We start from the raw sequence: 19,547 nt of genomic DNA on the forward strand, positions 1-19,547 counted from the left end.
AAGGAAAGGGATAGAGTTAGAGGCACTTCCCTGGATCTCTACAGCTCCATTCGCGCGGAGGCCGACAATGGTATATGGACCGATCCACTTAGACTTCAACTTTCCTGGCATAAGCTTGAGCCGGGATTGGAAAAGGAGCACCTTCTGTCCCACATAGAGTTCCTTGACTCGGAGATTCTTTTCATGCCATAACTTTGTCCTTTTCCTTATACCACATAGCAGACTCATAAGACTCCAGCCTTAGTTCCTCCAGCTCTTGTAACTGTAACTTCCTTTCCTCTTCACAAGCCGAAGGATTCACACTCAACTCCTTGACTGCCTAGTACGCCTTGTGCTCTATACCCACGGGCAGGTGGCACATTTTGCCAAACACCAGCCTATAAGGCGACATTCCAATAGGAGTCTTGAAAGCAGTTTTATAGGCCCATAATGCATCACCGAGCCTCTTACTCCAGTCTTTCCTCGAGGGATTAACTCTCTTCTCCAGTATTGCCTTGATCTCTCGATTAGAAATTTCTGCTTGGCCGTTAGACTGAGGATGGTAGGGGGTAGATACCCTATGGTGCACACCATATTTCCTCATCAGAGCCTCGATGGTGCGATTACAAAAATGTGTTCCCTGGTCCGAGACGATGGCTCGAGGAACTCCGTATCTGTTGAAGATATTGGCCTTCAGAAACTTCGCTACCTCCTTCGATTCACATGTCGTGGTAGCCTTGGCTTCTATCCATTTAGACACATAGTCCACTGCGACCAATCCCATGAAGTCCATCCCCCATACGTTGAAAATTTCACAGACAATCACCGGGACCTGGGGCATCTCGTCCCTCCTTGAAATTCCCCCTGTCTGTTGGCACCTTTCGCAACACTGACAAAACTCAAAGGCATCCCTATTAATCGTCGGCCAGTAGAACCCACTATCCAATACTTTCCTCGCTATCTTCCTTGGTCCAAAGTGACCTCCACACGCCAAGGTGTGGCAATGATTCAACACATCTCTTTGTTCCCATTCGGGAATGCAGCGTCTGATCACTTGATCTGAGCACATCTTCCATAAGTAAGGATCATCCCAAAAGTTATATTTGGCCTCTGATAAAGCTAATTTCATGCATCGGTAATGTGCGAAAAATGTTATAATTTGCTGGGTCTAACACGTTCCTAAGCCAGGTGTGTGAAGAAAATTGCTAGATCAAGGAAGTACTGAAGGAGATGGTCTAGCAAAGGAAGGAAACCAAGTGAGCAGGATTTACAAGGAAAATTGGCGTGACAGAGGAGTCAAAAGCTGAGGGCATCAAAGTCTTATCTATACCTCGCTGGGCCCCACTCAAACGCCTATATATAGAAGATCATGCAACGCAAGAATAGACACTCTTTCTCACTCTTCTTAGCTAACACACATTACACACACTTGGGAATGGATCTGGGGTAGTCGGGAACGGAAGGTTACTTTCTTAGAAATTTCGTGGTTGGCAACACCGCCCGAGTGTGGGCGAAGATACAATTCCTTTTAATTTCAGTTGTTTTGCTCGTTTTTACCGTCGAACTTCACTTTTGGGAGTCGACCTTGCTGTTGATGATACTTATTTGTCTTTCCGTTTGTTGATCTGCGTTTAGCAGTTAAAATTTCAAGTCAATTTGCATAGATCTCTCTGCTGTTAGTTTATTTCTTCAAATATTATGTCGATCTCTGTTTATTTTGATGTTGTGGTGTTTGATATGGAATTTGGTGATAGATCTGTGGTTATTTGAGTATTCGGAGTTCCTTGTTTAAATCTGACGTGATGAAGAGTTTCTGTTGGTTGGAGTTCGTGTCGGACGCTTGGATCCGGAGTGGATTTAGCGTCTGAGGTTGGATTCGACGTGTGGAAAGATAGTTGTTAGATGGATTCTGTTTTCTTCTTGTTTTTTCTGTTTTGCTTCGTCTAGAGTATGCAGATCTGTTAGGTCCTTCGTTGATTATGCATTAATTTGATTTTAAAAGTCAGTTGCTCTGTTTTAATTTCGCTCATGTTGAATTTCTTAAGAAGTTTTACGCAATTTGGTTGTAGAAGACGATGTCGCTGTTAGTTAGTACGAGAGTTAGTTATTCTGCCAACTTTTCGTTCGTACTTTACTTTTTCAGTCATGGCCCCCACAGTAGGTTTATTTCCTAGGTCTAGTAGAGAAGTATTTTTCTTAGATCAAGTGTCGAATAGTTAATTTTCTTTACCACGCCTTTTCATGATTTTTGCCTAGGTCTAGCTGTTAGCTTAAGAATTTTTAAAGTTTCCCAAGTCAAGTTAATTTTGTTTTTCCTCAACCCAAGAAAATGCGTGGCAGCAGCCAACACCAAAAACACACCCAAATCCTTGAACATGAGTATTACGCATCCTTCGTCAAAGATGAATTCCACATCGTTGTGCAACAGATGAGTGAGCGGTTGCGCGATTTTCACGAAATCCCTAATAAACCTCCTATAAAATCCCGCATGACCCAGGAAGCCTCTAACTTCTTTTTGGTTTGTGGGGTAAGGTAACTTCGATATCACATCCACTTTTGCCTTGTCCACTTGTATCCCTCTTTCAGAGACCACGTGACCAAGGACAATACCATGAAGTGGCATTTTTCGAAATTCAGGACCAGGTGCTTCTCCTGGCATCTTCTCAATACTAAGTCAAGGCTGGCCAAACAAGTGTCGAATGAATTCCCATATACGGTAAAGTCATCCATGAATATCTCAATGCATACCTCAAGCAAATCCGAAAAGATACTCATCATACACCGCTGGAACGTTCTGATGGAACCAACAGCGGAAGCGGTGTTGAACTTGATTATCATAATTTTACAATTATTAATCACACTAATAAATCACATAATAATCAGATCTATTTAGAAGATTATTTAGACAAAATCAATTCGCGTAATTATCACATGTATCATGCTCATAACTTGAATTAATCATGCTTTAAGAATATTGAAACCTAAAACATGCTTTTCTACGGAGCAAAAAAATACCTAATTAATTCTCCAAAGAATTGAAGATGGCTAGCACCTTCTCCACGTGACGCTTTGAATACTAGACCACAAATCTTCTCTCTGGTTCCCAAACTGTACTCCGATATCAGTGTGGGCTGATCTCACCAGAATACTAGGACTTAAATAAAGAAGACAGAAGAAATCCTTTTGTGAATAGGAGTGGAAATCGAAAATCTCCTCAGCTGGGGGGGGCGAAATTTTAAAAAATTTAAGTATTGAAATTGTGATAATTCTGTCTCCTTTATTCTCCTATTTATATTAAGTTCCTTTTGGGCCCAGACAGAGATCTATGGAAGGTTTTGGATATGGGCTCATCCAATTTAATTTTTACTAATTAAATTGAACCCACAATTTAATATAAGTTATAATTGGAATATTACGAGCAGCCACTACAGAAGTAATATTGAACTCTCCCCATCCAAATCCGAAATTACAAGTAATCCGGGTTTCCGTTTAACTTTCATTTCCCGCGCTTAAGATAAAAATGTCCGTTAATTAATTAATGTCTGCTATGGACTTAATTAATTAACTTCTTATTAATTCCAAGAGTGGACTTAGCATGAAACGCTTATTTATTATTCATAGAGTAATCAAACTCCAACTAGCTAGGTTCCGAATAATAAAACCTTGTTTCGCGCTCCTCTTGAGGACATTATCAAACGAGACTCACCTCGCGCACGATTCAATATAATAGCAATCCTAGCACTATTAGATATTGATCACCACTACCCAATATATCAGGATCATTGGGTTACGAAAAACCCGCACCATTTGATAAGTCAAAGTAATGCATAATCAATATCGTATGCTCAATGCTAACCTACATTGATTAAGGAACAAATATTATCAAGACCTCGCCTTTCAGTAGATAGCCCAAGGACAAGTCTTGCTGTTAGATCCGTTCAGTGCTATACCACACCAATGTCATCTTATTTCAGTAAGGCTTAGAAATATGCGGACTAACATTGTAACCTTTCTCGATGGATAGTCAAATTCCATCTAGGTTGTGAAATTCATCTTTTTCTTTGTTTAGAACTGACCGTGTTACCTTAAAGTGGAAGACGCCCACAACCGGTCTACTAAAACTAAGACTTAGACTTTGTTAAGTTAACTTATACATTTAAACATGTATTAACATCCATTAAATGTAAAACATAACAACATTATGACAAAATTAATATGTTTTATTCATTGGAAAATAAAATAAGAGTTTTACAGTATTCAATCACTCGAAACGTGATTTCTAGTATACAAACTCTAACACGTTCCTGGTGCGTTACACAACCCAAAAGACATTCTTCGGTATGCATACGTACCGAAAGGGCACGTGAATGTGGTCTTCCCCTGATCCTCTGGGTCTACGTAAATCCGGAATAACCGTTGTATCCGTCAAGGAAACAAAAATACTGTTTGCCAGCTAACCTTTCTAACATCTGGTCAATGAAGGGTAGAGGGAAGTGATCCTTCTTCGTGGCTTCATTCAGCTTCCTATAGTCGATGCACATCCTCCATCCAGTCACAAGCCTAGTGGGCACCAATTCGTTCTTTTCATTCTTGACAACCTGTATTCCTGACTTTTTGGGCACCATATGGACTGGACTGACCCACTCACTATCCGGGATGGAGTAGATGATCCCTAGAGAGAGCAATTTCAACACCTCCTTCAGAACTTCCTCCCGCATGTTCGGATTCAGCTTTCGTTGTGCTTTTCGATGAGCCTTTACACCCTCCTCTAACCGGATGTGATGCATGCAGAGATCAGGGCTGATTCCTACTAAATCGGAGAGGGTCCATCCTATTGTTTTCTTGTTCCGCTTGATTACTTCCAATAGTTCCTTCTCCTGCTCCTCGGTCAAGTTACTATTGACTATCACTGGGAATGTCTCATTCTTTTCCAAGTAAGCATACTTGAGACCTGGTGGAAGTGTCTTCAGTTCGTTCTTGGTGTCATTCGTCTCCTGGGGCAAGGGATTTTTCTCTTCAACATCAGGTAATGTCTCCTTCCCAGATCCAGGAGAATTTCCCAAACTGGCCACATGGGCTGATCCCCTTGATCTAGCTGACTTGGGATTCTTGCAAAACTCCATGATGGCTTCTGCTAGCTCCTCATCTGTCAATTCCATTGTGTTCATTGCTGCACACCACCCTACAACTTCTCGGTCGATTAAATGGCTCAACTCCGAGTTGTCAATTTGTTCCTGTATCAATTCCGTCTCAAGATATTCTTGGACCAGGGGGTTAATAACATCTATAGCATACAAATTTTCAACATCTAATGGCCTTTTCATTCCCTCATCTATGCTAAATGTATATTTTTCCCCATTATAGTCCAAGCAAATCGTTCCATCAAAGACGTCGATAATGGTCTTAGCTGTACGTAAGAATGGTCTCCCTAAGAGCACGCCACTAGACTCAGCAGAATCATTATCATTCATCTTGATAACATAGAAATCAGCAGGATATAGAAAATCATGCACCTTAACTATGACAGATGCAAGTTCTATCCGCTAGCTGGATTACCACCTTGGTATCAACCATCCTAACTCCTGTCAGTTTCTTGTAGATTGAAAGTGGTAAAACATTTATACATGCTCCTAGATCACACATGGCATGCTCGACTCTAATGTCCCCTAGAGAAATGGGTAGTGTGAACATACCTGGGTCTGTGCATTTTGAAGGCATCCTTCTTTTTTTTATCACAGCGGATACATTTTCCTCGATCACAATCTTTCCTTTCGGCTTTGTCTTCCCAGCTATGAATTCCTTGATGAACTTGCTAAAGGCAGACATCTTCAAGGCCTGCAAGAAAGGCAGGTTTATTTCCAGCTTGCTAAAAATTTCCATGAGATCCTCTGTATCATCCCTCTTTTTCTTGGCTTCCCCTCGGTATGGAAATGGTTTCGCTCGCTTCACCGTATTTGTGGAACTCCCAGCTGGGGTTTCGCCAGTTTCCCTACTTACTCCTTTACTTTCTAACTCAGTTTCTGGATCTGAACTTCTCTGGGTCTAGAGTTGTCCTTGTGAAACACTTGGCTCTCCTTCCCCTTACTTGCCTGTGAGGGTGTATCTTCATCGCTCTCCATTGCCGGTCCTTCATAACCCCGTCCGGATCTCAAGGTGATCTGACTAATGTTTGCTTGACTGTAGCAGGAAGTTTTCCTTCATTTCCCCGCATCTCATTCAAAGAAACCGCAATTTGGGACAGCTGCTTTGCCATCATGTCCATGGCTGCTTTGTGTTCCAACTGGGCGTCTTGAAGCTTGTGCACCACGTCATTGTTGGAATGCAAGTTATTCTGCATGAACTGCTGCGAATTTACTAGGTCATGGACCATGTCATCCAGACTCCTTTGTGGTTTGGAGTTAGATTGATTCGAATTCGACCCTTGACCCTGGTTCTGCCCCTGGTTCTGCCGATAATTCCCTTGATTCCCTTGGTGGTTAGGTTGGGAATTCTGGTAATTTCCTTGGTTATTCCTCTGGTGTGGTGGCACATAGCAGCTCCCTGGATTGTTCTGATTTCTGCTTCCCCAATTAGTATGATCCTGAGTCTTGTATCCCAATTGCTGCTGCCCCTCCTGATTCCTTCCTGACCAGTTGGACTGCCTCTCTGGAGGGTGTGAATAATTTGTGATCTGCAATGGAGGTGGTTGACTTGGATCATTATCAGTCCATCTAAAATTAGGGTGAGTTCTCCATGGAGTGTCCCTTTGCCTTCCCTGATTCCAACTTCCATCCGGATTCCAGCTCGCCATCGAATTTGCCTGGGCTTGGTACTCTCCTTCATAGGGTTGACCGTAATAAGGTTGAAGTTGCCTTTCCTCTGGACCCGGGGATTTCTCATTTTCTTGTGGGGCATGAGGGTTGCACTTCTCAATTGCATTTAAAAGTGCTTTCTCCAACTTATCTATCCTGGCATCCACTTTCTTATCGTCTTACTCTGTCACTGCATTGGCCGATCCCCTTCTCATAATGCTCTGCGGGTTATCATAGGCCTTCTTCGCCTCGATCAATCTCCCCAAGGTTTCTCTGGCTTCACTTGCTTTATTCTTGGTAAAATTTCCCCCGCTCGAGGTATTCATCAAATCTTTTGATTCAGGTTCGCTCCTTCGTAAAACAGATAGTAAGTCTCTGCCTCGATCATCCTGTGGTTCGGAAAAGCATCCAACAATTCCTTGAACCGGGACCAGTAAGAGCTCAGAGACTCATCATACTCTTGCTTGCACTCCTGGATCTCCTTCTTCGCTCCTTCGTAAAACAGATAGTAAGTCTTGTTGGACGGGAAAAAATAATCCAGGAATTCCTGCTTGAAATACTTCCATGTGTTGATCGAGTCTGGTGGGAGCCTTAGCAGCCAAGTATTAGCCTCTCCCTTAAGGGCAAACGGGATTGCACGCAAACGGTAGTCCTCCTCAGTAGCCTCGTTGGGTCGCTTTTGGATACTGCACAGCTTACTAAACTCTTTTAGGAATTCGTAAGGACATTCATTCCTTCGTCCAGAGAATGTAGGTAAAACTCCTAGCACATTTGTCTTGATATCAATAGACCTCCGCCGCTGGTTCGAGACAATGGCATGGGCGGGCTCACCGTCTAGATGCGCGGTGAGTGAACCTATCTCTGGATCGGGATCCTCCAAGTGTGCCATATCTACGTCTTCCTCTCCCTCAGTTTCGGAATGCTCTGCTTTGTAGACGACTTCGGGTCCACTCCTCCCGACGAGTTCCACTCCTCTTCACTTCCTGAATCAAACGGAAATGGATCTCCCGTTCTTAACCTTGATCTGGTAGTGACAGTGGACGTAGACCCTTGACCTGCCATTTGTATTGGGCGTTTCATGACCCAGATGAGTTAACCCAACTTCCGAAACGGGAGCCCGCGTTCATAAACTGGAAACAACAACAACAAAACAAAAAGAAATTAAATTATATACACCAAAAACCATCTAAACACAATTGAAACAAACGCCATTTGAACTCTGATATTTTTTCAACTGCGTGCACAATATGGAATATCAAGCTTCCTGGGTCCAGAGAATCCACTAGATCACAAGGTCTAGGAACTCGCGGAACGCTGAAAGATCTCGGTCGTTGGACACACAGTATATATCACTTCAAAACCCTCAACCCACGTATACTAGAATTAGTATAGGGGAGTAGGGATCGATCCCACGAGGACAGATGCGAAATCATGCATTTAAAGGGCTTTTGGGTGGTTTGGCTGCTGCCACGCAAATTTGGGTTGAGGAACTTATACTAGACAGAGGAAAAGAAATTTAACTATCTCTAGATCTAGGAACAGGAAAACATCCACGTAACACAGATTGACATTATATCATCACTATCTTCAAACCAACTTCCTAGATCTAGTAATGTCACTACCTAATCTAGCTAGACAGACTCGATGCATGCAGTGGGGACCATTTTTCCAAAAATAGAAGTGTACGACCAAAAAGCTGCAAAATAACCAATTCTAAGCCTAACTACCTACAAAACGCAAAGCATCATCGGAATTTAACTGAAACATGATGAAAACAGAACAATGCTAGCAACTCAACGGCGACCAACAGATCGGACGTCAGAAAAAATGCCGAGAAACAATAAAACTCAGATCTCTATCTCCTAGATGAAGTAAAACAGAAACGAAAGCAGAAGCAAAATCCATGCACAATTCAATTCCCCTGTTCAGATCCACACTTCGGATGCAAAATCCACTCCGGATCCAAGCATCCGAGACAAACTCCAGTCGAAATCATCTCCATAACTACAGATTCACCAATTCTCCACAGATCAACAACCACAACCATAGATCAACTCATATTCCCCAGATCAAGTACGCAAGCATCCAACAAAGTGAATAACAATCAACCTCCGGAACAAACTCCTCAAAACATAGAATCAACATAAATCAACACAGAATCAACACCATCATAACATGAAATAAAATTCATAGATAAACAACAAGTAGCAAAACGAACAAATCGACTTCGAAACGGCGAAGTTCGACAGAAATCAAAACATAAACGCTGGAAAGTAAATGATTGTATCTTCGCCCTCCTTGAGGACGGTGTTGCACAGATTTTCCCGAAGATTAGACCTCTATTCTACCCCAGAATTCCCATTTCCCAAGTGTGTGTGTGTGTGTGTGAGCTGAGAGCTATCGTCCATATCATGTGTGTTGCATGCTCCTCCTTATATAGGCGTGAAAGTGGGTCCAGCAGAGGCCTTTTTTTGTGTGAATTGTCTTCTTTGCCCTCAGCTTCGGACTCCCCTCGTCTAGCCATTTTCTTCCTCGATTCTGCTCATTTTTCGCCTTCTTCCTTCGCTAGTCCACTTCCTTCAATTCTTCCTGGACCTGGCGAATTTCCTTCACACACCTGGCTTAAACAATGTGTTAGACCCAGTAAATGGTGACGTTTCATCATATAACCGATGCATGAAATTAGCCTTATCATTTATCAAGGATTTTGCAAAAATTGTCCAACTGCTAACGCATCTCTTGCACAATGATGTGGAGTTTGATTTCAATGAAGGATGCAAGAAGGCGTTCCAAATGCTGAAGGATAGGCTTGTCTCCGCCCCGATAATCCGCGCACCAGACTGGAATTACCCCTTCGAAGTAATGTGCGATGCGAGTGATTTTGCAGTGGGAGCGGTCCTAGGTCAGAGGATTGACGGGAAAAGCTATGTCATTTTTTATGCCTCGAAGACCCTCAATCAGGCTCAGAAGAACTATGATACCACAGAAAAAGAGATGCTGGCAGTGGTGTACTCATTCGAGAAATTTCGACCGTATCTGCTAGGTTCGAAAGTAATCGTCTACACTGATCATGCTGCGATTAAGTATCTCCTGGCCAAGAGGGAGTCTAAGCCAAGGTTGATTAGATGGGTGCTGTTGCTGCAAGAATTTGATTGGGAGGTAAAAGATAAGAATGGGACGGAGAACAAAGTTGCAGATCATTTAAGCCGAATATTCCAAGGGGATACGGATGAAGCTATACCTGATGCCCTCCCCGAGGAACATCTTTGTTATATATGGAAGTCTGCTAGGTCTATTGACTGGGAAGCAGTGTTCATAGCAACAGGTCTAGGAACATCAAACAGGGGGAAGCGCCCGATGAATGCAGAACCATGGTTCGCTGACCTGGCTAATTACTTAGTCACTGGAGAACTACCAGGATCCCACGAAATTTCCCGGGCCCAGAGAATGAAGCTGAAGAGTGAAGCCAAATAATACTTCTGGGATGATCCCTACTTCTGGAAGAAGTGCTCAGATCAGGTTATCCGAAGATGCATCCCGAAGTGGGAACAGAAAGATGTTTTGAACCACTGCCATGCCTTAGCCCGTGGGGGCATTTTGGGCCTAGGAAAACTGCCAGGAAAGTTTTGGACAGTGGATTTTATTGGCCTACTCTGAACAAGGACTCTTTTGAGTTTTGTCAAGTCTGTGAAAGATGTCAACTGACCGGGGGAATTTCTAGAAGAGATAAGATGCCGCAGAATCCGATTATAGTTTGTGAGATTTTCGATGTTTAGGGCATGGACTTTATGGGCCCTTTCCCATCTTCATATGGGAATACATACATTTTGGTTGCGGTGGATTATGTATCCAAATGGATAGAAGCAAAGGCTACACCCACTTGCGAGTCAAAGGAGGTAGCTAAATTTCTATGGTGGCCAATATTTTCAATAGGTATGGTGTACCCAGAGCCATCATCTCGGATCAAGGTACGCACTTTTGCAACCGCACAATAGAAGCTTTGATGAGGAAATATGGTGTACATCATCGGTTATCTACACCCTATCATCCCCAGTCGAATGGTCAAGCAGAGATCTCGAACAGAGAAATCAAAAACATCTTGGAAAAGATGGTGAACACCACAAGGAAAGATTGGAGTAAGCACCTCGATGATGCTCTCTGGGCGTATAGGACTGCTTACAAAACACCAATCGGGATGTCACTGTACAGATTGGTGTTCGGGAAAATGTGTCATTTGCCCGTGGAAGTGGAGCATAGGGCTTACTGGGCTGTGAAAGAGATGAATATGAAGGCACATGCCTGTGAAGAGGAACGGAAACTGCAGCTACAGGAATTAGAGGAACTAAGACTGGAGGCATTCGACTCGGCCATGTGGTATAAAGAAAGAACCAAGCTCTGGCATGATAAGAATCTCCGAGTCAAGGAACTTCGAATAGGGCAGAAAGTACTCCTTTTTCAATCCCGGCTGAAGCTAATGCCTGGTAAGTTGAAATCCAAGTGGATAGGGCCATACACGATCATTGGCCTTCGAGCAAATGGAGCTGTAGAGATTCAAGGAAGCGCCCCAAACTCAGTTCCTTTCCTGGTAAATGGGCACAGAGTGAAGGTATACAGAGATAATACAGATATGCACGTGGTGGAAGAGACGCCACTATATGCATCTGCTATTATTTCTTAGGATGGTCAGGCAAGTGGATATCCTTAATGAATTCCTAGGTCAGGTAAAGTGGGAAACAAAAATTTATTTTTGCACTGACCTAGGAAATCTTGAGGATACTCATTTGCTATGTAAATAGTTCAGTTGCTTTCTAAAAACAAATTAAAATTTTAATCTTCCAAAAATATTTTTCGAAGCACCAAACTCTTTGGGGAAATTGCTTTGTCACTCATGATCTCCGACCCAGGAATTTGGTGTTTCATTTCTCTTGTTTTGAATTGCTAGGGGGAGGAAGAGCCTTGCAAATTGGAGGGAAGGCGATTGCCTATTGAAATTCGAATTCCGCTTTTCGAGTAACGTACGGTTGCTTACATCATATTGCAACCGTTCACCTGCCACTCTGAAAAGGCTGAAGATATTTGATTTTCAATCAGAAGCAATCGTTCACTTCTCTCTCTACTCTCATAATTCTATCTCTAAATAATTTTCCCCAAAATCGTTTCAAACCCTAACCAAATCTACCCTAGAAAATTGTGAGTTTGCAGGTAACCATGAAGAAAACACAGGAAACCACCGTGAAGAAGGGAGACCCAACCGCCAAACAACCGCCGGCTCAGCCGACTTTCTCGGCGCTCGATATACGCTCAGAATGGAACCCGACTTCTGTGCCAGATTCCTCTACCGTCATAAGTCCCAATGAGGAGGCATTCTTAAAGGAACTGGAGGAAAAGTTCAGGAGTAAAGAAGAGGCCGAGAGGCTTTTCTCCCGTTTCTCGATGTTTTGTCAGCAACCACAGAGTTCAAACCAAGGAGATTTCAAAACCCTAGATCAGACGCATGCAGAAACTGGGCCGAGCCAAGACAGTGCAGAAGTGGGAAAAGGCGGCAGCAGACTCGAGGAGGAAAGCGTCTGCGGATTTGCAGACGAAATTAACAGGATGGCGGTGGATCACGCTTTAGATGGAGTCGTAAGGGAAGGTAAAGCATCTGATTTACAATTGGTGAAGGGGAAAACCCCTGTGGTTGAAATTGTTGGGGGAGGGGGGGGGAAACCCATGTTTCTAAGGATGTGGAGGGGGAAACCCTGAATTTGTATGTGGAGGGGGGAACCCCGACTTTGCTCGTTGAGGGGGAAACCCCATTTGTGTCTGAGGAGAAATCCCTAACAAACCTGAGGAGGAGACTCCGAATAAATCTACGGGGGAAACCCCAATTATGTGTGCTGAGGGAGAAATCCCTAAGAATTCTGGAGGGGACGAGGTCCCCGTTGATGTTACAGAACAGAGGCCCGAAGAGGGCGGGTCGTTGGAGGTAGTGGATCTAGAGGAGGTACCAGAGGACTCACCCGCTGATCTGCGGGCGTCAAGGAGGATGGCACGGCAAAGCTTGCTGGACGAAGTCGGTGAGGATGACCAGACGAAGGGATCAGGATTCCTGGCCCCGGGGGCGACTAGCATGCAGGGAGGAGAGACTGACTCTGAAGATGAGGTGGACATCGCGGAAGAGCGTCGAGTGGCCAGGGAGCGCAAAAGAAAGGGAAAGACAACTGTCGTCCCTCGGCCCAGGAAATCTCAGAGACTCATCTCGGTCAGAGAATCTCCCCGCCCACTCCCCACGGCCTCTGGACCTGGTAATGAGAATAGCGAGACCGAGGAAGAAGAGGAGGCCCCAAACTTTGACCGAGAGGAAGTCTGGATCACGAAGAAGCTCTTGGGAGCTATGTCTAAGTTCAACGACTCGAAGAGGACACAAACGTACAAGGATCGAAGTGCAGTCGGGAAACTGTCCTAATCAGGGAAGAGATACGACAGGGACTCGCTGAGGGAGATAGAGTGCGAGGAAGAATTCCTTGGTCACATCAAGGGAATAGGCTTTGAGTGGCTCCTGGACCATAGTGAACAGGAGGTACCAGTGGAAGCGGCCCGGGAATTTTTCTCCACTTTCAAATTCAAGGCAACTACCGACCCGGATGTGAACTCCATCTCTTTCCGTCTTTTCACCATCGAGCATACCATGAGTGTAAGGGAGTGGTCTTTGAGGATGGGGCTATTTACAAATGCAGAGGATGACGAAGGTATTTGGGATGATAGAGTATACGGCCCACCGAGAGACACCCCTGGATTCTCATCACATGCTGCTTGGGAATATTTGACTCACGCTAGGAGTGGGATTTTCAAAACAACCATATCAAAAGGGATCCACATCACCGACCATCTTCTCCATTTCGTCCAGGAATTCATCGAGTATAATCTGATGGGCACGACCAACTCCAGCATCACCACCACCGAGCTCTACTTTACATGGTGCATGTCTAAACGCATCAAGGTTTACCTTGGATATTGGTTAGCCCAGGCCTGCCATCAGATGACTGCCAACCCTTCCCGCCACATGTACACCTGCCACCTTCTAGGCGCCTACATTGAGCTCAACTTCGTCATGAAGATTGGGAAGACAGAGCCGAGTGTTACAATGTGTGAGTCCCCGGAGCTATTCAGCATGGAGTACTTTTTCAACAAAGGGCTCTTACACATGGAAGGGAAGGAGTTGTGCTTCTACAACATAGGGTCCAACGTTGACAAAGTGAAGCGTGAACCGGAGCTGGTGGAAGATGTGATGAATGTGGATGTGACCGAATTACGGAAGGAGGTGGTTGAGGTGAGAGGAGATATTGGGGAAGTAAAGAAGGCGCTACAAGAGATCAAAGGGAGTTTAGATACCCTGGTCGGACTCTCATCTGCCCAGAATGAGAGGATGACCGAGGCGGTCAAGCTTATGCAGAAAATAGTAGTATGGTTGGGAGAAATGTTTCCCCACATCAAGGAGAAGCAGCAGCCCGGTCCGGGAAGTTCCTCCCAGCAGCAGCCTTCCACCCCCCTCCAAGCCTTCGGTAGCCCCGCTTGTGTCTCCATCCTTGGCGTCTGTCTCTGTGAAGAAACCCATGTCGAAACCCCCCGTTATTACTGAAGAGGAAGCGCTGGCATCGCCGGCAAAGAAGAAAGTGAAAGTGACCGCCCCAGCGTACCATCCAAGTCTGACTCCCAAGGGAGCCGGACCCAGAATTGAATCCCCCCGTTGACCAAGTAAATTTTATGTTTCAGTAATTTCATTTAATTTTGATTTTATATTTGTATCCATGTTGTTTGTGCTGAGCATGTTTAACTGTTTTCTTGTGTGTTCTCCCACTTAGCTCAATCCTTGGTCTAAGTGTGAGAAGTTTATATGTTTCTTCAGCATGCTTTTCTTGTGATTAGGTGTTCATCTCCCACTTAGCCCAATTCTTGGTCCAAGTGTGAGAAGTTTTTGTATATATTCAGTATGTTTTTTCTTGTTTTATGTCTTTGTTTTTTTTCTCCCACTTAGCCCGTTGTTCGGTCTAAGTGTGAGAAGTTTTATGTTTTTTATTTTGATTGTGTGCACCAACTCGCTCATTTCCCCCCTTCACTAGGATAGCTTGGGAACAAGCTGGAGTGAAGTGGGAGGGGGTGGGAAAGTTAGTGCAGTATGTGCTCAGCATGTGGAGGAGTTCTTAGGTCTAGGAGTTCTAGTTTTTTTTTTAGGTTATGTGTTTAAGAATGAATTAACAAGGATAATAAGGCAAGATTCCCTTAGGGAGAGTAATTGAAAATAGGATGCACTACAACTTTGAGGCCTCTTTCCTTAATAAGAAAAAATCTGTTTGGAGGAGGCAAGAACGATAGAAGGTGCCTTAGCTGACCTAATTGTGAAGCCCCACTATTAATGTGAGTTAGAAGCCTTAACATCGAGTGCTAACATAATAAAAAGGGCTGCTACCTGATGCTTAGGGAGAAGAATTTAGAAAGGAGATATTAAAAATATTAAAAAAATAAAAAATAAATAAAAAAGAGAAAGAGAAGGAATTTCAAACCTGGAGGAATAAGCTGGACGAAGTCTAGGAAAAGATGAGGTATAAGCTGGACGAAGTCCAGAGGAAAAGAGAGAAAATCATTAGGAAAGGAGGATAGAAGGAGAAATTCTCATAACCCAAAGCATCAGTAGCAGGAACTAACTATGAGCGATCGATCCTAACATCCCTGGTGAGGAATGAGTGATCGAGCGAATCTAACAATTAGCAAGCTAATGGCTATCTGGACGAGCTGACAAACCGACTAGGTGGAAGAAGGGAAGGGGAGGATTTGGAGAGTGTAGACTATTGGATTGACCTTAAACTTGTGGGGACAGCTGCCCAAAATCTGAACTAATTCATGCCTATGTGTTTTATTTTCCTTTAGTGTTATTGTCTTTTCTTCTTTTTAGCATGTTAGTGTCTAGGTCTAGGAGTTCTCTTTGGTCAGGGAATAACCATGCATTGAAATTCGCCTTATTTCTCTTTTCTTGTCTTTATACTTGAGGACAAGTATGTTTTAAGTGTGAGCAGTTTGATAAGGCTAATTTCATGCATTGGTTATAGGGATAAATTCTGTGATTTCCCGGGTCTAACAAACCTTTTTGAGCCAGGTGTGTAGAGAAAATCACCGACCCCAGGAAGAAGACAGAGATCGCCTGGTGGAGGAAGCCGGCAGGAAAAATAAGCTGAACAAGGAAGAGCGCTAGACAAAAGAGCATCGAATCGAAGGGCAAAATGGGCATTGCAAGAACAGTCTAGAAGCTCTATCCATTATTAAATGGAGCACACAATCAACATGAGGATCATAATTTTTTCAGCTCCTAGCTTAGTTTTCCAATTTTTCTCTACACACTCACACACTTGGGGGAAATCTGAGGGGGGTTCTCATTTCATCGGAAGTTTGAGGTGCAACACCGTCTCTACGGAGGCGAAGAAATCAAGGCAAACAAGCAATTCGTTACTTATGCATCCTATTACTCAAACTCTCAAGTCAATGGTCAAGTGATAGCTCAAAGTGGAAGGTTCTTTTATCATAGACGACTAGTCTTCACCCAAATTACTACCAAGTTTTTCAATTCAATTTCAAATATTTTTTTTTTCAATCAATCCCAACCAATCAAAGAAAAATTCATGGAGTTCTAACAAAAATAATTCTATCCTAAAAAAATAAAGCAACAAAAAGCAATAAGATACGTACCTCGTTAGTGTCCCTATCCACCATATCATCCCCCCAAACTTATTCAAAGCTAAGCAAAGAATAAGTTTGAAAAGTTGGTGGAGAAGGGAGACTTACATGGTAAGCAAGCAACAAAAAAAAAAAACACACCAAAAACAAAATGAAACGATAAAATTAAAAGTTACCTACTAGGGGTTACCTCCCCTACAGTGCCTTTGGTTATCGTCGTTGGCTCGACGTCCTCCATGAGCTGCATCATGTCACGCCATAAATGGTGGTGTTGGATTTTCTATCAATCTTGGAAGCATATGATCTAGCCAATCTCTTCTTCCACCAAGTAGTTTTCAAAGCTCCATCACAAATTTTGGTTTCCACTTTGGGTGAATTTGCAGCTTTTGTTTTCTTCTCCTTCACTTTAGAATTTGGTGCAGTCTCTTCTTTAGAAAGTGATCCACCACATGAACCAAACATCCACCGCGGCAATGAAAAATCCCCCAATGTGGACTCAATTGCTTGTGTCTTTTGGACCTCTACAACATGCACCGCTTTGCACTCCATCTTCATAACAAGTTCCTCATCTTCACGACTCTTCATAGCATTATAGATAGACAAAATGTGTCGTTTGTTGCCCATACGAAGAGTGAGCTCTCCCTTTGCTATATCTATCAATGCTTTTCCCGTTGCTAGGAATGGGCGCCCTAGGATAAGCGGCACATTCATGTCTTCCTCCATATCCAACACTACAAAATCGACGGGAAATATGAAGTCGTGTACCTTCACCAGAACATCCTCAACAATTCCTTTAGGATAGGTGACTGATCTATCTGCCATCTGCAGTGTGATTGTAGTCGGCTTGAGAGTGCCGATCTTCATCTTTCTGAAAAATGATAATGGCATCAAATTTATGCTCGCCCCCAGATCACACAGTGCCTTTGTCTGTCTGTCATTTCCAATGACGCATGAGATATTGAAACTCCCAGGATCTTTAAGCTTGGCAGGTAGCTTCTTTTGAATTATCGCACTACAGTTTTCAGATATGTTCACCGTCTCATAATCAATCCACTTCTTCTTCTTGGAGAGCACATCTTTTAGGAACTTTGCATATGTAGGCATCTCTTGCAGAGCTTCCACCAATGGTATATTAATGTGCACCTTCCTAAAAATATCGAGAAATTTGGAGAATTGCTCATCCAACTTCTTCTTCTTCACCGCAAATGGGAAGGGCACTCTAACTGTCGTAGGAATGGAGGGAGGGGGCAGCTTTTCTGGCACTGCGTCTTTCTTGGTCTGAATGTCCACCTTATTCTTTCCCTTGGAATTCTCTTCTGCTCTGACATCTTCCTCTGGAGTACTCTTCTTTTCCTCTACAGGCATGGAAGGTCCTTCATAGCTTTTACCACCTCTCAAGTGTATGGCCTTGCAATCTTTGGGATTGTTTATGGTCTGTGCTGGAAATTGCCCTGGCTGATGTTGGACACCTACAGCTTGAGAAATTTGACTAATCTGAGTATCAATGCTCTTCATATGCACATTCAAGCTTTGCACGTCGTTTTCAACCTTCCCCAACCTTTGACTAGTGCTCTCCATGTACTTGTCAGTTTTCTCCATGTACTTGGTAGTCTGATTCATGAATGCTGCCAAGATATCTTCAGTAGTAGGCTTTTTCTGCTGTTCTACCAACCCATTAGACACTGTGAATCCTGGCGGTGGTTGCAGAGCATTGTTGGGATTCCCATATGAGAGATTGGGATGCACCTTGTTACCATAATTGTTGTAGTTACCACCCCCTTGGTTGGGGCGATAGTTGTTGAAGTTCATGTTGTTCCCTCCTTGGAGCACATAGTTGACACCTTCAACTCCTCCTTGCAGTTCTGGTACAGGTTGTCTCATCTCCATGATCCCGAGTTGAGACACATTCAACTCCTCCTTGGTGCACATTTTGTCTATTCTATCATCTTCTATAACAGAGGCCACCCTGTATGACTTGTTTCTTTCATTATTCCATCCTTCATCAGTGGAAGCCACTCTCTCAATCACTTGCATGGCATCATTCTCTCCTAATTGAAGTAGTGCTCCTCCGGCGCTCCAATTCAGTTCACGCATTGCATCTGGAGTACACCCCCTATAAAAGGTTATGACTTGGTGTCCCGGACTTAGACCATGTTTGGGGCATCTTTTCAGCAGTGTCTTGAATCTAGCCCATGCTTCTCGGATTGTCTCATGAGGTTTCATCTGGAACTGAATTATCTCTGCTTGCCTCTTTAGAACTTCGCTGGGTGGGAAATACTTCTCCAAAAATAAGTCTACCATGGCATCCCATGTTTTAACAGATCCTGACCCCATGTTGTCGTACCAATCTCTAGCATCATCTCTCAAGGAAAATGGGAATAGCCTTAGTCTGATTTGTTCATCTCTCACCCCATTAAGCTTCACCGTGTTACTAATCTGAATAAACTTAGTAAGATGCTTGTTGGGATCTTCATTGGCCTTCCCCGCAAAAGCATTAGCCTCAGTCATATTAAGCAATCCTGGCTTGAGCTCAAAATGATTGGCATCGATCCCATCGTTGCCAATTGGTGGGTTCTCTACCTCTCTATGTAGCGTACATGTTTTGCACTGGCACTGTGGCTTGTTGTTCTTTTTCTTTCAGCTGTTTCACCACATCTACAAGTTGTAATTGGAGTTGTTGGACTACCGGATCTGGATGTGGTGCATTGTTCTCTTCGTTGTCCGCCATTGTTATTGCAACAGGAGTAGGCGGTTCTCTCTTAAGAGGCGAAAGTGATCGCCTTTGGTTGAGCCTACTCTGAGCGTTTCTCCTTCGATTGGATGCTTCGATCTCAGCATCGAATAACTCTAATGGTTGCCCTTTAGAGCGAGTGAGCATACAACCTAAAAAGAAAAACAAAAAAGTGAGAATAACTCAAAAAGAAAAGAAAAATAAAGCAAGTAAAATCTAAATTAGTAATCTTAATTTTTATCACGATATTAGGCTATAGTAACACAAAATTGTCCCCGGCAACGGCGCCAAAAACTTGACTCAACTTATTTTTAACACAAGTATACCCGCAAGTGTAC

The 19,547-nt window shown here is 43.5% G+C and overlaps 1 protein-coding gene across 1 annotated transcript; it reads right to left on the minus strand.

Moving 5' to 3' along the window:
- Nucleotides 1-16,724: 16,724 nt before the first annotated feature.
- Nucleotides 16,725-18,986, minus strand: LOC125186866. The gene has a single exon (XM_048083346.1). The coding sequence runs from the start codon at nt 18,984-18,986 to the stop codon at nt 16,725-16,727; it is 2,262 nt and encodes a 753-aa protein (XP_047939303.1).
- Between the last annotated feature and the right edge of the window lie 561 nt (nt 18,987-19,547).

Source organism: Salvia hispanica, chromosome 1, assembly GCF_023119035.1.
Source record: "Salvia hispanica cultivar TCC Black 2014 chromosome 1, UniMelb_Shisp_WGS_1.0, whole genome shotgun sequence".
Taxonomy (NCBI): Eukaryota; Viridiplantae; Streptophyta; class Magnoliopsida; order Lamiales; family Lamiaceae; genus Salvia; species Salvia hispanica.

Coding starts and splice junctions, on each gene's coding strand:
- LOC125186866 (XM_048083346.1), bottom strand. CDS start 18,986: ATGACTGAGGCTAATGCTTTTGCGGGGAAGGCCAATGAAGATCCCAAC.